Here is a 21,117-nt window from a genome sequence, read left to right as displayed (position 1 = left end):
GGATCCCATATGGGCACCGGTTCTAATCCCGGCGGCTCCACTTCCCATCCAGCTCCCTGCTTGTGGCCTGGGAAAGCAGTCGAGGACGGCCCAAAGCTTTGGGACCCTGCACCCTCGTGGCAGACCCAGAAGAAGTTCCAGGTTCCCGGCTTTGGATCGGCACGCACCGGCCGTTGCGGCTCCGTTGGGGAGTGAATCATCAGATGGAAGATCTTCCTCTCTGTCTCTTCTCCTCTCTGTATATCTGACTTTGTAATGAAATAAATAAATCTGTTAAAAAAAAAAAAAGGGCAGCTTTGCGCGCCCTCTCGTGGCCACCAGCACTCACTGCAGGACGCTCATCCCAGGCTCTCCTGCCAAATCAAGGGAAGCAGCCCAGCTCCAGCTCAGAGAGGCATTCGTTCTCAAGGACACTCTTTTTAGAGCTTGCACACGAGACCCATGACCGGAAGCCCTACGCACGCCCTGGCGGTCTGCATTGACAGACAAAAGCAGTCTAGAGCCACAGCACAGCACACAGCACACAGCATGCTCCCTCGCAGGAGGCCGGCAGCTTTCTGTCTTTTCCTTCCTCCCTCCGGCCTCCCTCTGCCCCCTTTGCTTGGAAGCGCACAGGAACAGAGAGGGAGAGACAGCAAGCTTTCTGGCATCTGCTGGCTCACTTCCCCAAGGACCACCACCAGAGACAGCTGTGGCTGGGTCAGGACAAGCCCAGGAACCAGGAGCTTCCTCCAGATCTCCCACAGGGCCACAGGGCCACAGGGGTACAGGGGCACAAGCCCTGGCAGCATCCTCCTCTGCTCTCCCGGGACGATCGGCAGGCAGCTGGACTGCAGGGGAAGCACCCAGGATTTCAAGCAGCACCCATACAGGCCATCCGCCTGGCAGGCTGAGGCTTGACCCACTCGGACAATACCCCACACCAACACACCACACCACACCACACCACACCACACCACACCACACCACACCACACCAACCCTCGCTGGACCCTTCAGCAGCTCCTTCACCAGGCTGCTGAAGGTGTCTGTCCCCCGGGCTTGCACAACTTATGCCGTTGCGTGCTGTGAGAGTGGCCGGTACAGACGAGGGATCCAGGCATGTTGCGACTCTACCTGTCCTGGGGAGAAGGACCTCCGTGAAGAACAGACGTCAGCTGTTGGGATGTCTTGTGGAAGGTGGCACATCAGCGGCGGCTGACGGTCCACAGCTGACCAGCAGGAGAAAGAGTCTTGAATCCAGAAGGATCCCTGGAGGAGGGTGAAGCACTCTCTGGTGAACAAGAGGGCAGCAGCATCTGGCTGGAGGCTGTGAGGCCAAATTCCTGCCTCAAATGCACATGACAAGGATGGCTGACCCCTAAAATGTTTCCTAGGAGCCCTGAAGAAAGAATCGTGGTACTCGTGAGGCCATGCCCAGAGATGGCTTGGAGGCTTTTGCTATCCCGCTCACATGAATTGGTGCACAAGGATAGAATAACAAGCGTGGACCACTGACTGTGGTTCAATATCTGAAATTTATTTACAGCAGCATACTTTTAGGAATGTTGTCAGGCCTGTCTCCATGGAGGTGGGGCTTGCGCCCTTTATATCTCAACAGCTAGGTACTGTTCTCAAACACAGCTAGTTCCTTTAGCAGGTTCTTTATCTAAACCTGTGAGCCCGGAAGTATCCTGCTCATTCATCTCCCTATCAATTGCTCCTGCTCCTTCAGGGCAGATTCAACTGGCTATTGTCTCCCACAAGAGCAAAGATTCTGAATGTCCTTCCAAAAATCCCACTTACGTGTTTTTTTAAAATTAGGCCTGAAAGATGTAGCCATGGATAACATGTCCTTTGAAGAGCTGAAAATGTGGTGAGGCAATACTATATGTTATACAAAAATAAATTCACCAGGGACCATTTACTATAGCTGCCTATTATCTCATCTAAATCCTCAACATCCTTTTTCCCCACAGAATGGACCCTGGCTGCCTCTCAGGGATAATTGGCCAGTGGTGGCTCTGGCTACTTCAAGCTGAGAAAGTGGCAAGGAGAGATGGCCACAGCAGTCAGCTGTTCTCCCGAGAATGCATCTATGGGTCCTTGGTAGAAGATAGAAAAATAACAGCTGCAATTTCTCCTGAGGTAATAAGTTTTTGAGTTTGACTTCAATCAGAGTGGCACAAGAACAGTGAAAGGTTCAACTATATATATTTAAAACAGCTGAATACAAACTTAACGTCCAACCGATCATAATCCAACCAAACATAATCCCCAAAGGAACAAATGGTCATTACCCTTAGGTCCATCCATTAAGCTGAAGACCTATGTCCCAGCTTCCCCAACAAAATAAATTGTCCTAAGAGACATGCAGTGAGTAACCTGGACACACTTAACAAAGCTACAGACACTCACCTTTCCCTGGCTTCTCTGCCCACATTTCATCACTGCCAGGCCTCACCCCTCCTGGAACTCCTGACGGCACACAAACCAGAAATAACATTACTATATCCATTGTCCCATCTAAGCAGTACACAGGGACCATGCTCAGGGGATTACCGGTCCTGGGTCAGCCAAGAGTCTAGGTGCCAGAGAACTGGAAACACCCGATCAGAAAGAGAGGGAGCCCTGGTTTCACAGGCCTTTTAAAGGGGCTTGTGAGAGGAGTGGTTACACAATGCAATAAGGTCATTTCTCAGTTGATAGGTGAGTCACAGGTGGGCAGGAGTGAATACCTAAGTGGTGGGTGGGGAGTGGCTGAGGATGGAATTAACATTCCATTACTGTTAGGACCCATCTTCAGGACAGAGGGCAGGGGACACAGCCACATTTCATTGACCCACTGTCAATGGGTGCTATTACTGGCTGCACCCCATAACAGAACTGCATACATTTGGGGATAATCAAAAGAGTTTTATAATTTTTTGGAAGATTTATTTATTTTCATTACAAAGTCAGATATACAGAGAGGAGAAGAGACAGAGAGGAAGATCTTCCGTCCGATGATTCACTCCCCAAGTGACTGCAATGGCCTGTGCTGTGCTGATCCAAATCCAGGAGTAGGAACCTCCTCTGGGTCTCCCACGTGGGTGCAGGGTCCCAAGGCTTTGGGCCATCCTTGATTGCTTTCCCAGGCCACAGACAGGGAGCTGGATGGGAAGTGGAGCTGCCGGGATTAGAACCAGCACCCATATGGGATGCCGGAGCGTTCAAGGCGAGGACTTTAGCCGCTAGGCCACAGCGCCGGACCCAAAACAGTTTTATAATTCTAACAAGTCATATGTTAACAATTAAAAAGTAGAAAAATCTTTGGCAGGCTTGCAGGGAAATCTCCAACCACTTAGTGAGGAAGAAATTAACTCTACATCCTACCTAGAAAAGTCCAGAAAAAGCAAATAGGGAGCCTGAGTAGGAAGTACAGACTGAGCGATTCTAGGGTAGCTGGCCCTTTTCCTGGCTGTCCCAAACTTTCTATATCAATATCTTTCTCTGTCTGAAAAGCCAAATAGGAAGCCTGATCAGTAAGGCACAGGTTGAGTGATTATCAGCTAGCTGACCTTTATTAGTCTCTGTGTATCTGAACTAATTTTGGGGCGAACAACCCTGACAGTTGGTGTAAGAAAGGTCTGGGAGCCAAAGCTGGAACTAAGTAAGGACCAGAGAAAGCACCTCTCCTGAGTCCAGAAAGAAATTTACAACCCTTTTATCTCTGAGAACCAGCCAGGACTCCTAGTGTAGTCACCAGACCCTATGATGAGGAACTGGGCTGCTACCATCCCCTGTGTGAAATCCAATAGCAAATGACTGACCGGGGCCCAGTGCAATAGCATAGCAATTAAACTCCTGTTCTGTCTTCTGTCTTTTCTTGGTTAGGGTTCTGAGTTCAGCATTTTGATTGGGGAGATCTCCAAAGAAACTTTGTCTGAGGTGTTCCAAGACCAGATTCTTGTGTGCACTAGCAAGGACAGGGCCCAGCACAGTCCGTCGTCCCAATCAGCTGGTGGTTGCAATTGCTGGGTTGGTTCTGTTTTCAGCCCGGACTTCCACTGGAACCAGTGGGTGTTGCAGTCCAGCCCGGTTCTGCCCAGCACACACTTGGCACTCACATCAACCAATGGGAGCCGCAGCCCAGTTGGAGCGACCCACAATAACCCCCACCAGGCCCGTCCCCTACCCTGGTTTGCCAGTATGTGTAGCAGACTAGTCCAGTCTGTCCCACATCCCATTCGGCTCTCATACATGTCAATGAGTATTAAAGCCTAGTTCAAGCCAACCAGCCCGACTATCCAGGCCACACAGATGCTGTTGAGTGTCTGTCTAGCCACCCCAGCCCCTGTCCTAGTTTTCGTGCCATCCCGTGGAAGTGGTAACCCAAGAGGGAGGAGCCCACCATTTCCCTTCCGGGTCTCTCCCACTCCCGGATTATGCACTCTCCAGGTAGTTCTGTGGTTTGACTTGACAGAATTAGACCCCAGTGCCAGCTTCTGCCAGCTGATGCTGTGGCTAAGCCCAACTATGTTATAAATCTTTACTGCAAGGATTCAGACAACATTTCTTAATATGTTTCCAACATAAGTAAAATGTTTTTGTTCTATATACTGTGATAAAAATGTCAGAAGAACTTGTAGAACAAGAAACTCACTGTATTACTCTTCAGTTTTATTAATGTTTTTGTGCATAATTTACAATAAGACATGTGCTTTAAAAAGCATTATTATACATAAATAGACCAAGGAACAGTTAAGTAGCTGACCCTTAAAACATGCACATCAATTTTGTTCAGGTGTGTATAAGAAAGGGAAACAAACTTTAAGTCTTTTTCCTTGGATTAGACATATTTGAAAATTATTACTTAGGAATGCCAAATGTTTTTCTAGACAAATATACTTTACAAAAGGAAAATGCTGATTAAGAGTTACAAGGCATTAGTGTTGATAAAGATGGGACATAATATTTGCAGTATGCAAGATCCAGAAGAAAAGTAGTTTGTAGTGGATGTAAAGCAATATATGAAACAAATGCTTATGAAAGCATGAATTTAAAGGCCAAAAGAACAGGAACCACAAGCAAGTTCATGGGACACACTCAAAGCACATGGCTAGGCTAAACAGGTGACTAAGTTACATAGATTTACTGGTTCTTTCATTGGGAAGAGTAACTTGTAATAAAATTTCCACTTACTGGCACTTATTGATAAAATATGTTTTCCTTTCAGTTACACACCAAATTCCAGAAAACAGATGCTAGAGAAGCTAAGCAGCGTGATCAAGATCAAATTTTCTCACAATGCAGTAGAATGGATGTTAAAACTGTCTATATTGTTTATATTGTTTATATACATCAAACTGTTTCTTGCAGATTTCCCAAAATAACTCCAAAGGTTAGGCAGGTTGAAAACATTATTAAGCAATGAAGGATGCTCAAACTATGCAACAGGAATCAAACCCTAACTCTGGAGCTGACTGCTGACTATATTTAGTTAGGGCTTTTTCAGAATGAACAAATTTTCCCACACTATCTGTTTTTCACTGCTCAAATGCTAGCATATCAACTGTGGTTCCCTTCTTTTTCTTTGGTGAATCAGAGAAATTTTCTTCTGCACTCTAACATCCCTTTAATTAACACCACAATTACCCTAAACATCAGCAGTTTACACACACACACATATATGTATGTGTATATATGTACACACATAGCACAACTGTCAACAATGCTTAAGCAATAATTCTCTCAAATCAGTTGCAATAGAGAAGTAGAGACTATCAAGCTATCTACTGTATTGTGAGTGATCAGCACAATGAACTTTATTCCTGAAAGTGAATACAGAATCTAGAAGGACAAGGAGAATTCTCTGTGCCTCTAATGGACTAATAAAATAGTCCTTATCTGACCGAAATAAAAATATGTTAATTTTACCTGTCTGGGCTCCTAGAAATAAGCAGCACCAATAATTTGATTATGAATTATCAAATAACAGCTGTTCTCCATTTATATTGTTTTGAAGCACCTAAAATTCCTCAATATCACAATACAGCTATTAGCAATACTATCTGTGTCTTAACTGTTTCTGAGTACACATATGATGTTCCTCCACAATTGTATTAGCTCTAAGACTGGTGGTTTCCGCCTTGGTGACAGTTTTGCATGATTACAAACAGAAATGTTTCTTTAAGTAGATGGCACTAGTTCACAAAAGCAATGCACAAAAGCCCTTTTTAAGTCTACTGCTGCAATGAATGATTCAATCTGAAGTTCACTGGAATAAATCAGCTGTTAGACCAAATACAGATCTGGAGGCATAGAACAAGAATTTTTTTTTTAAGTGAAAAGAGTGAAGAGACTGGCAGACACCATCTGTCAGCAGTGAAAGGCTTGAGTCACATGGATTGCTTTTAACTTCTTGTCCTCACACATCCTTGGTTGGTGGTAACTTACTCTTTCTTATTTCTTCACACAGTTTGGCCATGTAAATCCACCACAGAGCATTGACACAATGATATAGATGAACACCTGGAAGAGGAAAAAGGTAAGTTTATTTTCTTTTATGTATTACCTACTGCTAAATTATATATATATATATATATATATATATATATATATATATATATATATATATATATATATACTGTATTAAGAAGCATTGCTGACTCCACTAGAGTAGCACTTTTGAAAAAAAAGATTTATTTATTTTTATTGCAAAGTCAGATATACAGAGAGGAGGAGAGACAGAGAGGAAGATCTTCCATCCATTGATTCACTCCCCCTGTGAGCGCAACGGCCGGGGCTGCACGGATCCGAAGCCAGGAGCCAGGAGCTCTTCTGGGTCTCCCACATAGGTGCAGGATCCCAAGGCTTTGGGCCGCACTCGACTGCTTTCCCAGGCCACAAGCAGGGAGCTGGATGGGAAGTGGAGCTGCCGGGATTAGAACCGGTGCCCAAATGGGATCCCGGTGCATGCAAGGCAAGGACTTTAGCCACTAGGCCACAGCGCTGGGCCCTAGAGTAGCATTTTAAAAAAGATTTATTTTTATTGGAACGGCAGATTTGCAGAGAGAAGGAGAGACAAAGAGTTCCATCTGTTGGTACACTCCTCAAGTGGCTGCAATGGCCGGAGCCGAGCTGATCTTAAGCCAGGAGCTTCTTCAAGGTCTCTCACACGGGTGCAGGGTCCCAAGGCTTTGGGTCATCCTTTTTGGGACTGCCTTCCCAGGCTACAACCAGGAAGCTGGATGGGAAGTGGAACAGTGCCCTTATGGGATTCTGGTGCTTGGAAGGGGAGGATTAACCAGTTGAGTCATTGCACCACGCCCTAGAATAGCACTTCTGTACTAACTCATCACATTATTGTATTCAAAGGAATAAATGAAATTAAAAATTTCCTTTCTGATATAACTTGTGCTTACTTGAATTCCACTATGTTTTATTTCATGGGACAGAAAGCAGTGGAGTTCTCAATTCTCACCACTAACTAGGTAGATTCAAGGCTAAAAGCAGCTCTTACTAATGCATTGGTAACAATCATAATTTTTGAAATCTGATTCCATAATTAACTATATTTTTGGATTTTAAATATATATTTTGGTTTTCACTAGGATGAGAATATACAAAAATTATATAAACTTTGAGCAACAATGTTGTTACAAACTTAAGATGGCATAAAATTATGATTATCAAATCAAGAAAAAGATGATGATGTAAAGTTGAAAAAATGCTTCTTCTATTACAGATGTGTTATATTTTTAATTCTAGTATTGCAATTTAATTTTTTTCTTTTAAAGATATTAATTATTTGAAGGGCAGAAATACAGAAAGAGGGAGAGACAAACAGCTCTTTCATTTGCTCGTTTACTCCCCAAAGTGCCACAACGGTCAGGGCTGAGGCAGGCCAAAATAAGCAAGTTGATCCTGGTTTCTGTTGTGGGCCTAACCACTTGGGCCATCTTCTGCTGCTTTTCCAGGTGGATCAACAGGAAGCAGGATAGTAAATGAAGCAGCCTGAACTTGAGTTGGTACCCTATGAGATGCCAACATTGCAGGTAGCAACTTAACCCATTACGCCATAATGCCAATCCCATAGTAAGAATTTTAAGACTTTTTTTTTTTTGCATGTATAATTTGTTTATTTTCACCTGGCACTACAGCTTCCATTTTTTCCAAGCAATTTGCTCTTATTTTTAAATATTTTTCCAATAGGCTTTTTTTTTCTTAAATTTATTTATTATTTTTAATTTTTTTTAAAAGATTTTATTATTATTGGAAAGCCAGATATACAGAGAGGAGGAGAGACAGAGAAGAAGATCTTCCATCCGATGTTTCACTCCCCAAGTGACCGCAATGGGCCGGTGCGCGCCAATCCGATGCCGGGACCAGGAACCTCTTCCAGGTCTCTCACGCGGGTGCAGTGTCCCAATGCATTGGGTCGTCCTCGACTGCTTTCCCAGGCCACAAGCAGGGAGCTGGATGGGAAGTGGAGCCTCCGGGATTAGAACCGGCGCCCATATGGGATCCCGGGGCTTTCAAGGCGAGGACTTTAGCCGCTAGGCCACACCACAGGGCACTATTTTTAATTTTTTTTAATTCATTAATTACATTGTATTTTTAAAAAACTCTATGCAGTTGGTCATGATATTTAAAAATATATTTAAACATTAAGTTTACTACATTAAATTAGTCTTTCATTTTGCTTTAAATAACAACTTTGAGATATCAAAGTGATCTATTTACTTATTCATATGCTTGGAAAAAATGCATTCATGAGTTACATGTCCCCAACTCTCCTAAATTAGCAAGTATTTTGTCTTCCTCAAAAATATTGCAGGGGGATGGGTAAGGTGTTACAGAAAATCCTGATTGTTCATAAATAGGCTAAAGCACTCATGTCATATCACACAGAGACACTCACACATACCTATATGCTCCAAATGAAAGTTTGCCAATGATAGAAAGCTGACTTTGTTATAGCCTTAAAACAGGAAACTTGCTAAGCTTAAGTATCACATGTTTGATGACAACATCTTTTTACAAAGGTCAATATGTCATTTAGAGCAGTACTCTGCATGTGATAGGTAATCTGTAAATATATTTCAACTTAACCACAGTTCAGCTGTTAATCTAAATTCCCAAACCAAAGAACAAGAAGTTAGGCTAAGCAGTCTAGACTTTGCCACCTGATGATCCTGAGCAAGAAAACACTCAAGTTCACGGCAGCTATTTTCATTACAAAATTTATGCAGCTATGATTGCTTGTTTTTTTGTTAGATAGGTGCAGCTGTTGAAGGTGGACAAGCCTCACCCAGAGATTGCAGAGAAGTGGTTCAGACCTTGAAGGTAATGTTGGGCTTCTGCAAGTGACTGGTGAACAGAGAGGGAAGCAGCTTTACCTAGCCATGAACTACACCAGGATAAAGCACTCCACCACTTTTAGCAATAGCTCTAAGACTTTCAGTTTAGAACCTCATTATACTCTTTAAAATTAATGAGTGCTGGGCCCGGCGCTGTAGCCTAGCGGCTAAAGTCCTCATCTTGAAAGCCCCGGCATCCATTATGGGCGCCGGTTCTAATCCCGGCAGCTCCACTTCCCATCCAGCTCCCTGCTTGTGGCCTGGGAAAGCAGTCGAGGACGGCCCGAAGCTTTGGGACCCTGCACCCTCGTGGGAGACCCGGAAGAGGTTCCAGGTTCCCGGCTTTGGATCGATGCCCACCGGCCGTTGCGGCTCGGTTGGGGAGTGAATCATCAGATGGAAGATCTTCCTCTCTCTCCTCCTCTCTGTATATCTGACTTTCCAATAATAATAAACTCTTTAAAAAAAAATAAAATTAATGAGTGCTCTAAAGAACTCTTGCCTAGTTGAATGATAAACATCAGTGTTTGTCATTTTTGAAATTAAAATATGGGACAGAGCAGGTAAAGCCGTGGCCTGTAATCCCAGCATCTTACATATATATGTGCTTGTTTGAGTCCTGGTTGCTCCACTTTCAATCCAACTCCCTGTTTATGGTCTGGAAAAAGCAATGGAAGATGACCCAAATGTCTGGGCCCCTGCCATACACTTGAAAGACCTGCTCCTTGTTTCAGCTTGACCCAGTGGAAGCCGTTGCGGCCATTCAATGGAAGATCTCTTTGTCTCTTTCTATCTTTCTCTGAAAATCTCTCACATTAACAAATAAAAATAATTAGGACCCGGTGGCGTGGCCTAGTGGCTAAAGTCCTCACGTTGAACGCGCTGGGATCCCATTTGGGTGCCGGTTCTAATCCCGGCAGCTCCACTTCCCATCCAGCTCCCTGCTTGTAGCCTGGGAAGGCAGTCGAGTGCGGCCCAAAGCTTTGGGATCCTGCGGCCATTGTGGTCACTTGGGGAGTGAATCATCGGACGGAAGATCTTCCTCTCTGTCTCTCCTCCTTTCTGTATATCTGATTTTGTACTAAAAATAAATAAGTCTTTAAAAAACAAATAAATAAATAAATAAAATAATTAAAACTTAGACATAGATGTAGTGGATATTGTGAACAGTGGTTAAGTTAGCCCTGCATCTGAGTTTGAGTTCTGTTTCTGATTCAGTTCCCCAGTAATGGGTACTCTGGGGGGCAGCAGCTAATGGAAGAATACTTGGGTCCCTGACACCCACACAGCAGCTATGGAATGAATTCCAGGATCTTGGCTTTGGCCTCATTCAGCTTTGGCTTCTATAGGTTTTGGAGAATGAACCAGAGGATGAAAGATCTCTCCCTCCCCATCTATGTGTGAATGCACCTTTTCAGAACAGAGAAAAAACATTTATTCAAAATGTTTTACAAACTAAATTGATTTTATGAAAAATATCTTTCTATGAGGTGACTTTTGTATATTTTATTATATATAAAAATTCTCAGAAGAAAGGTTTAAGTGGACATAGTAATATACAAATATTTTAATTATTGTACTTACTGCTTCGAAATACATAAAAATGAGGAAGGAGAGAGGGAGGGAGAGAGAAAGAGATTTTCAGTTGGTTAGTTCACTCCCCAAATGGCTGCAACAGGAAGGGCTGGCTAGGCCAAAGCCAGGAGCCAGGCACCAGGAGCCAGGAGCCGGGCGTCAGGAGCCAGGAGCCAGGAGCCGGGCGCCAGGAGCCAGGAGCCAGGAGCCGGGCGCCAGGAGCCAGGAGCCGGGCGCCAGGAGCCGGGAGCCGGGCGCCGGGAGCCGGGCGCCAGGAGCCAGGCGCCAGGAGCCAGGAATTCTATCTGGTGGCATTCACATGGGTGGCAGAAACCCAAGCGCCTGAGCCAGCATCTGCTGCCTCCCAGTATACACGTTAACTGGCAGCTGGATGAGAACTGGACTGGCTGGGATGTGATCCAGTGCCCATAAGGGATTCTGGCATTGTAGGTGATGACTCAACATTCTATGGTACACGCTGACCATGAGATAATAGTTCATGGTAACTTCAAGGGGAAGTGCTTGGTCATAGGTTTCACCAGCGAAAGATATACGTAGCTCATTTAAGACTCTTAATTGCTGAGAAAGAATCTAGGTCTGTAACTTCTTAGAAACTGAAAAATAGAAGCACACACTACAACACAAAAACTTACAATTGATACAACGATGATGATGACAGTAAGCTTGAGATTCTTCATACACATGGCTCGAGCAAGGTTTCTGCTGGTAGTTTTGAAGGTGACAGACTGGAAAAAAGTATGAGTAATTTCTGACAGTTATTGCATGAATAATTTGTAGTAATACCTTGAAAATAAACTCTGCTTAAGCAGCAATACTTCTTACTCCTTTCCCTCATCTTTGTAAGTAGAAACTAGCCACTTATAATCATCAGCTCATCAAAACAGAGTCCTACCCACCGTAAACACTTTCCTTGTTTTGTTTGTTTGTTTGTTTGTTTGTTTTGTTTTCTCCACTATAGCAAAATGCATGATATTGAGCACTTAAGGTGGTACTTTTCATTAGCGGAAAACATTTTTCTCTTTACAGTTCCATTAAGAAAGGCTCCTTTTACATGGCTGCAAGCACATTCAGCTGTTTTTCTCATTATAATACTAGGATTTTGAGACATAAAAATCTATTTTTTTTTCTGCAGGAAGATAACATTTACTTGTGTGACTGCCAAAACTTAAAACTGCATTCCTCAGTCTGGAAACTGCTCAAAGACCTATCAACAAATAGATTATGTGAGAGTCACATGATAAAATGTAATGTACCAATGACAACAATCTAAATGAGATCAATCCCACAGACACAATTTTGAGTAAAACACCTTTGACATAAAAGAAATGCCACATTTATCTATGCAGGGAATTTGGGACTGTGATTACCTGCAGAGGGTTATAGCAAATATAAAAGGGCAGAAAAGGGTTTCTGCAATGTTTGTTGTGCTCTAGTCGTTAACACAGGTGTTGGTTCCACAGCTTTGTTCACTTTGTGAAAATACAAGCCATACTCTTAATGGTCAATAGAATTTTCTCTATATAAGTTATATATATATATATATCTCCTTTAATGCTACATTCAACTCCACCCATCTTTTCCACAGCAACCCTTGGATTTCACTTTAGTACATAAGATATTCAACACAGGCAGGAACCCAACATCCAAGTGTCTAGACTCTAAATAACAAAATTAATTACATCTAGCCCGAAACACATGCACTGAATAAAATATGTATATTAAGTAGGACATGTGACAAACAGGAGCTAAATGAAAATAGAAAGCTAAGAAATAGAAGTAAACAGCCCTTAATGGAGAGAATAGTAATAACATTTCTGACAAACTCCTTCAGACGCAAGACATCATTGCACTGAGTTAAAGTCATAGGTGATGGCACATGAAAAAGCTAAATTTAGATAATGAGACAATATGTTAATAAAATGAGGTCTAATTAAAAGTTATAGAATGCAGTACATAAATTACTAGACAGTTATGAGAATAAAAAATTTTCTCAGAATACATAACAAAATATGGGTAAGATGTAAATTAATGTAAATGCAAATGTAATGTAAATGTAAGATGTAAAATGTAAGATACATGGGAAAACTATCAGGCAAATCTAAGACACATTTATATAATCAATGCTACTTAAATATGTGCTTGATATTGATTTAAGCATCTATTAACAGTTACAGAGGGAGTGAATACAGCAAAAAAAAAAAAAAAAAAAAAAAAAAGAAAAAAGAAGAAATAACCAAGGGATTAAAAGCAGAACACATCTCCCAAACCAAAAATGACTTGAATATTTACATTGATCCGTCCCAAACATGGCAATAATAACAAAAAGTGGCACATATTTCTCATTTCTCAGTAACAGTCCAAAACTCCAAATCTTTATTTGTTCCTGTTACACTTAATTTTCTTTCTACTTTGAGGTGTAACTGAAAATGAAAACTATACATTCAAGGTATACAAAGTAATGTTTTGAAATATGTATACATTGTGAAATGATTACCATTAAATAACATATCCATTGTCACACAAAGTTATTTTTCATTTGTGTGGTGAATTCTCAGAACATATTTCAATTACTGAATAATTATTATTAACTACAGTCATTGTGCTATACGTTAGGTCTGCAGAACTTTAAGTGCAAGTGTGTATACTTTGATCAATCTCTTCTTTACCCAAATTTCCTGACCCTTGGCAACAACTTTTTTTTTCACTTTTTGTTTCTATACTTGTACGTTTACATTTTTAAAAAAAGATTTATTTATTTTTATTGCAAAATCAGATATATATATAGGAGGAGAGACAGAGAGGAAGATCTTCCGTCCGATGATTCACTCCCCAAGTGAGTGCAATGGCCGGGGATGCACGGATCTGAAGCCAGGAGCCAGGAACTTCCTCTAAGTCTGCCACATGGGTGCAGGGTCCCAAGGCTTTGGGCCGTCCTCCACTGCTTTCCCAGGCCACAAGCAGGGAGCTGGATGGGAAGTGGAGCTGCCGGGATTTTATTTCAAGCTTCCATATATAAAGGAGTTTCTGTAGTATTTGTCTGTGTCTGGTATTTTCCACTATTTCTACATACTCACTAGCACTTATTATCTTTTGTCTTTTGAAAATACCCATTCTAACATTTAAGAGGTAATACCCCATTGTAACTCTAACTTGAATTTCAAAGAGATCATATCTAATAATAAAGTGGGATTTATTCCAAAGATGCAAGGATGGTGTAACATTCACAAATCAATGAATGTAATGAATCATATAATCAGAATGAAGAATAAAGATCTTATCATCTCAGTAGATGCAGAAAAATATTTGTTAAAAGTAAACATCCACTTATGATAAAAAAAAATGATCAACAAATTTAGGTGTATAACAAAGGCAAAACCAAGAACAGTTTAAATGGGGAAAAGCTAAGACATGGAAGAAGACAAGGATGTTTATTATTATCAACTCATATGCAACACACTACTGGAGGTATTAGCAAGGCAATTAAGAAAGAGAAAAATAACAGACATTCAAACTGGAAAGAAGGAAGTCAAAAGATCCATGTTTCCAGATGACAGGATATTGTACACAGAAGAAAGAACACTCTACCAAAAAGCTGTCAGCACTGACAACTTTAGCAAAGTTGCAGAATACAAAAAGGTACCATTTTTTTTTAAAGCACCAGTAATAATCTCACGGGAAAGAAAATCAAGAAAGTAATTCCATTCATAATGGCTGTGAAACAAAGTAAAACAAAGAAGTGAAATGTTTCTATGATTATAAGACACAAATGTAAAATCATAAAGGACACATGAAAATGGAAAGAGATTCAATTTTCATTGATTGAATGAATTCATATTGTTAAAATCTCCATGATACTGAAAACAATCTATGGATTCAATGCAATCTTCATCAATATCCCAATGATGTTCTTTACAGACTAGGAAATCAATCCTAAAAATGCATAAGGAACCACAGAAGACCCATAATAGTTATTTCAAGGCATACTACAAGACTACAATAACTAAAACAGCATGGTACTGCCATAAAAATTGACTTATAGGCCAACAGAACACAATAGAGAACCCAGGAGTTGATCCACATACAGCAGTATATTAAACAAAGAAATTCTTACAACAAAGTAAACAATCAACACAGTGAATAAATGTAAGAATCAGAGGAAATAGTTACAAAGCTATTTAACCAACAAAACATTAATATCTAGCATATATAAGAAACTAAAAAATGCCAATAACAAAAACAAAAATCAATGCAGTTAAGAAATGGGCAAAAAAGAACACAGACACATTTCTAAAAAGATACAAATGGCCAACAAACATATGAAAAAATGCTAATATCACAAGCCATCAAGGAAATGCAAATCAAAACCACAATGAGATATGACCCCTGCCAAAATGGTTACTGTCAAGAAGAGAGCAACAGATGCAGATGTAGTAAGATGGGAATTTTCAAACATTACTAGCAGGAATGTAAATGAATCATTTGAATATTCAACAATTAATAACTGGATAAAGAAAATGTGGTGTAGATACACCACAGAGTATTATTTGGCCAAAAAACAAAAATCCTAGCATTTGCCACAAAATTGAAGGAACTACAAGACATTATGTTAAGTGAAATAAGTCAGATACAGAAAGACTGATACATGTTATTCATCCTATGTGGAAGTTAAGAAAAATTCCTCAATTTGAACACAGGTTAATACTTTCTAGAGGCTGGAGGGAGGTAGGGCAAAATAGAGTTTGGATAACAGGTACCGAATCAGTTAGATAGAAGGAATAAATTCTTAGCACTACACAGCACAGTGGGAGACTATAGTTCACAATAACCTACTATATATTTTCCAAGAAAATAAGAAAGGAACTATAAGGTTCTAATTGTAAAGTAATGATAAAGAGGGGGAAATGCTGATTACTCTGATTGGATCAGAATGCACTGTATATATATGTATTGAAATATCAGCTGTAGGGGCCTGTTGTGATGGCTCAGTTAGCTAATCCTCCCCTTACAGAAGCTGGGATCCCATATGGCCAGTTTGTGTCCTGGTTATTCCACTTCCCATTCAGCTCCCTGCTGTGGCCTGGGAAAGCAGTAAAGGATGGCTCAAAAGCCTTGGGACCCTGTACCCATGTGGGAGGAGACCCAGAAGAAGCTCTTGGACCCTGGCTTCAGATTGGCTCAGCTCTAGCCACTGTGGCCACTTGGGGAGTGAAACCAGCAGACAGAAGATCTTTCTGTTTCTCCTTCTTTCCATAAATCTGCTTTTCCAATAAAAACTACATTTTTAAAAGAAATATCCAAACCAAACCTGTACAGATGAAAAATACACAAGGTGAGATTAAAAAGAAATCAAAGAAGAAAATATAAGTAAAATTGAAAAACACAGTAACATAAAACTATTCTAAATTGAACAGTCAAAAAAGTGAAGAGTTCAAATGGCTTAATAAACATGTAGCTAGAATCCTACAAAGAGTTGAATATTTTTATGAAAACTAAATCCAAAGCTCAACAAACCTAAAACTAAAGAACACAAGGAAAACTACACTAATGTACATCAGAAGCAAATTTCTTAAAATCAAAGATAAAGAGAAATATCCCAAAGAAGAAAAGACACATTAGATACATGGATACTGTTGGAAATGTGTAGACAATGGGATGTTGGACTGTCTGACATTGTACCAGCAATGTCGGGGCACACTTAAATAAAGAGACTGGTAGAATTATGACTCCTTAAGGATTACACTATTGTAGCAACATGGGGAAAATCTGTAGGGGGGGGGAGCCCAGTCTATAAGAAATCATACCACAAAACTCAAAAATTCAAAATAAAAATACAAAAAAGAAAAGCTCACAGAAAGGAGCTAGAATGGTGGCAAAACACACTAATCCTCTACCCTGTAGTGTTGCCATCCCCTACGGGCAACAATTTATGTCCTGGCTGTTCCACTTCCCATCCTGTGGCCTGGGAAAGCAGTCGAGGACGGCCCAAAGCCTTGGGACCCTGCACCCACGTGGGAGACCCAGAAGAGACTCCTGGCTCCTGGGTTCGAATTGGCTCAGTTCTACTCTGGCCATTGTCACCATTTGGGGAGTGAAACAGTGGATGGAAGATCTCCCTCTCAACTCCAACTTTCAAGTTAAATAAACTATTTTTTCCCTTGACATTTAAAGGAAAAAATTATTGAAGATTTGGAAAACAAAGTAAGAACTACTGACTTGGATTCTCTAGTCAAGAAACATATCTCCCAAAAACTGGACTAAAATAGACTTTTGTGACACACAAAGCATGAAAGAATATATTTCCAGCAGACCTTCATTACAGGAAATATCAAAGAAAGTCCTACACACAAAGAATATGATATTACTTGGAAATTCAGATCTATACAGAAGAATGAAAAACATCAAAACGGTAGTTACATGAGCAAACAGAAAAGACTTCTTCATATTATCTAAATCTCCTTAAAAGACAACCAACCATTTAAACAAAACCATCAATAATGTACTGTGGGGTTAAAAATATGTATAAATAAACATAGGAAATAAGAGCATAAAGTGCAGGAAGAAAAAATGCAAGTATACTTGTAAGATTAATTCATGAAGGGGTATAACACCACTTGATGGCAGATTATGATGTTAAAGAGCTATACTAAAGCAATCAGAAATCAACAAAACAATTATACCTAATAAATTAGCAAAATGAAATAACATGGAATAAAAAATGATCGATCCAATGGAAGTCAGATAAAGAGGGAAAAGGGAAGAACAGATGGCAAAAGTAGAAAACATAATCTCATAAAGAAACCTCCAAGCTCAGACTGCTTCACTGGCAAGTTTTTCAATACATCTAAGGAACAGGTTATATTGGTAGTAATTTAATTCTTTCATAGAACACAAAGACGATACTTCCGAACTGTCTGATGAGCCTGGCATGCCTCTGATACCGAAATGCTAAAAGAAAAACAAATTACAGGAGAACATTAAAAAATGGTTATAAGCACAATCAGTAATTGCAAAAACATGGAAGCAGCCAAAATGCCCATCAGCAGAGGATTGGATAAGCAAGCTATGGTTCATCTACTCCATGGAATACTACTCAGCTATTAAAAAAAACAAAATGCAGTTCTTTGTGGCCAAATGGGCCCAACTGGAAACCATAATGCTAAGAAAATGAGCCAATCCCAAAAGGTTAAATACCACATGTTTGTCTTAATTTAAGATGATATGATGTTATGTATAACATCTTATGTTATGTATATGTTGTGTATAAACTAAAATTGAATTGTCAATGAGGAGACCACAGAAGGTGGTTAAGAACTCGCATTTACTTTTGACATATTGGTTGCTCATTACTATGTCAATTAATTCCATAATGATGTAAATTTTTGCTGATGGTATGTTGGAGCTTTTAGTTGACTGGGATGATACTCTGCAGGCTCTGTCTTCAGACCAGAGAGGGTATACCTAAGAAGCCGTTGAACTTGACTGGACAATAAGATGCTAGACTCTATGTTTGGTAGATGCTTGCAATGGGGGAATCTCAACTGAACTTGAGCTGTGGTTATGCAACAAGGTGGAGGAATCCACCATGGTGGGAGGGTTTGGAGAGGGGTGGGGAGAATCCCAGTACCTATGTAACTGTGTCACATAATACAATGTGATTAATGAATAAAAAATTAAAAAAAATATATATATATATGGGGTGACGGGAATCCCAGTACCTATGAAACTGTGTCACGTAATACAATGTAATTAATGAATAAAAAAATAAAATATATATATGTATTTTATTTATTTAATAATATATATATATATATGGGGTGAGGGGAATCCCAGTACTTATGAAACTGTGTCACATAATACAATGTACTTAATGAATTAAAAATAAAAAAAATGGCTATAATTTGGGGTCGGCATTCTACGCATGTGAAGCTGCTTTTGTGATGCTGGCATCCTGTATGAACACTGGTCCCAGTCCCAGCTGCTCTGCTTCTGATTCAGCTTGACAATGTGCCTCGTCAAATAGTGCCAGATGGCTTGATTACTTAGGTTCTTGCCACCCATGTGGGAGACCTGGATGGAATTTTGGACTGCTGACTTTGGGTTGGATCAACCTCAGTCACTGAGGCCATTTGGAGAGTGAACCAGTAGAGGGAAGATCTCTCTCTTCTCTTTAATTATGTTTAAAAAAATAAGTCTTTTAAAAAGGAATATACAGGGCTTGGCACTGTGGACTAGTGACTAAAGTCCTCGCCTGGAATGTGCAAGATCTCACATGGGCGCCGGTTCTAATCCCTCCAGCTCCACTTCCCATCCAGCTCCCTGCTTGTGGCCTGGGAAAGCAGTCGAGTGCGGCCCAAAGCCTTGGGATCCTGCACCTATGTGGGAAACCCGGAAGAGCTCCTGGCTCCTGGCTTCAGATCCGTGCATCCCCGGCCATTGCGCTCACATGGGGAGTGAATCAATGGATGGAAGATCTTCCTCTCTGTCTCTCTTCCTCTCTGTATATCTGACTTTGCAATAAAAATAAATAAATCTTAAAAAAGGAATATATTTTACAATATTAATTGAATAAAGGAGAAAAACATGCAGTGCTTTCAACAGATGGAGAAAAAAGTATTAGATAAAAAGTAATGAATAAAATCTCAGATGAGAAATTGAAAGAAACTCATCTACCTGACAAAAGGTGCTTATAAAAAAATCTATAGCTAACAAGATTTTAACAATGAAAATATTGAATTTTTCCCTATAAGACAGTCAGTATGCAAACATGTTCACTGCTACCACTTGTATACAATATCACGTAGAGGTTCCAGCTAGTGCAATAAACCAAGGACAATAAATAAAAGGTAGGAATCTGCAATATAACTAGTAAGTGAGTATTTCTGTCACCAGGGTGAAACAAACAGCTGGAAGCAGAGCTCGGTCAGGCCAAAAAAAGTACTCAAAAATTGAAAGACACTATTAAAAGGCTAAACATAAGAGTTATGGGAGTCCCAGAAGGTGCAGAGAGAGAAGCTGGATTTTAAACATGTATTTAATGAAATAATAAGGAAAAATTTCTCTAATCTAGAGAAAGATTTGGGAAACAACATCCAGGAGGGGCACAGAACTCCCGATAGGCTTGACCAAAAGCAATCTTCACCACCACACATGATAATCAAGCTCTCTTCAATCAAACATGAAGAAAATATCCTTAAATGTATACATGAAAAATATCAATTGACATGTAAAGGAATGCCAATTAAACTCACAGGAAATCTCTTACAGGAAACTCTACAGGCCAAAAATGGAGTGACATATTCCGGATTCTAAAAGCAAAAAATTGTCAGCCCAGGATAAGGTACCCAGGAAAGCTTTCCTTTGTCTTTGAAAATGAAATAAAATCCTTTCACAGTAAAGAAAAGTTAAAAGAATATGCCTCTTTCAAATCTGCCCTACAAAAAATAAGATTCTCTTGACAGAGAAAAGATATAGCACCCACCAAAACCAAAGGCAAATGTGAAGAACATCCCAGTAAAATGACAACAGAAGACTAAACCAATGAACAACCCATTGCTAAAATGACAGGACCAAATTACCATCCATTCATATTAACCCTGAATGTAAATGACTTAAGCTCATCAATCAAACATCATAGATTAGTAGACTGGATTAAAAAACAAAACCCATCTATTTGTTGCCTTCAGGAGATATATCTTTTTTTTTTTTTTTTTTTAAAGATTTATTCATTTTATTACAGCCAGATATACACAGAGGAGGAGAGACAGAGAGGAAGATCTTCCGTCCGATGATTCACTCCCCAAGTGAGCCGCAACGGGCCGGTGCGCGCCGATCCGATGCCGGGAACCCGGAACCTCCTCCGGGTCTCCCACGCGGGTGCAGTGTCCCAATGCATTGGACCGTCCTCAACTGCTTTCCCAGGCCACAAGCAGGGAGCTGGATGGGAAGTGGAGCTGCCGGGATTAGAACCGGTGCCCATATGGGATCCCGGGGCTTTCAAGGCGAGGACTTTAGCCGCTAGACCACGCTGCCGGGCCCCAGGAGATATATCTTACTAACAAAGATCAGTGGAAATTATATCCCTTGGATTCTGATTTTTTTTGTTAGTTTCATCTCTTCAAATCTTTCTTCTGATTAAATCTTTCAATGACTCATAGTTCATATAGTCACATCGCTTTCTTCAATAAGGTTCTTGATTTTCT

General features: G+C 40.5%; 1 protein-coding gene across 2 annotated transcripts in view; it reads right to left on the bottom strand.

Annotated features, from left to right (window-relative positions):
* Positions 1-6,238: 6,238 nt before the first annotated feature.
* Positions 6,239-21,117, bottom strand: part of VAMP7 (vesicle associated membrane protein 7) — a 55,408-nt gene continuing 40,529 nt past the window's right edge. For both annotated transcript variants that reach the window (XM_004598888.3, XM_058658419.1), the window contains 2 exons: positions 11,551-11,643; positions 6,239-6,491 (listed from right to left, as the gene is read on the bottom strand). In XM_004598888.3, the coding sequence (XP_004598945.1) occupies positions 6,423-6,491; positions 11,551-11,643 (162 nt within the window). In that variant the 3' untranslated portion in view covers positions 6,239-6,422. The remainder of the gene's footprint in view (positions 6,492-11,550; positions 11,644-21,117) is intronic.

The sequence above is a fragment of the Ochotona princeps genome, chromosome X (assembly GCF_030435755.1).
Source record: "Ochotona princeps isolate mOchPri1 chromosome X, mOchPri1.hap1, whole genome shotgun sequence".
Lineage (NCBI taxonomy): Eukaryota > Metazoa > Chordata > Mammalia > Lagomorpha > Ochotonidae > Ochotona > Ochotona princeps.
This window is presented reverse-complemented; position numbering and strand designations above follow the sequence as displayed.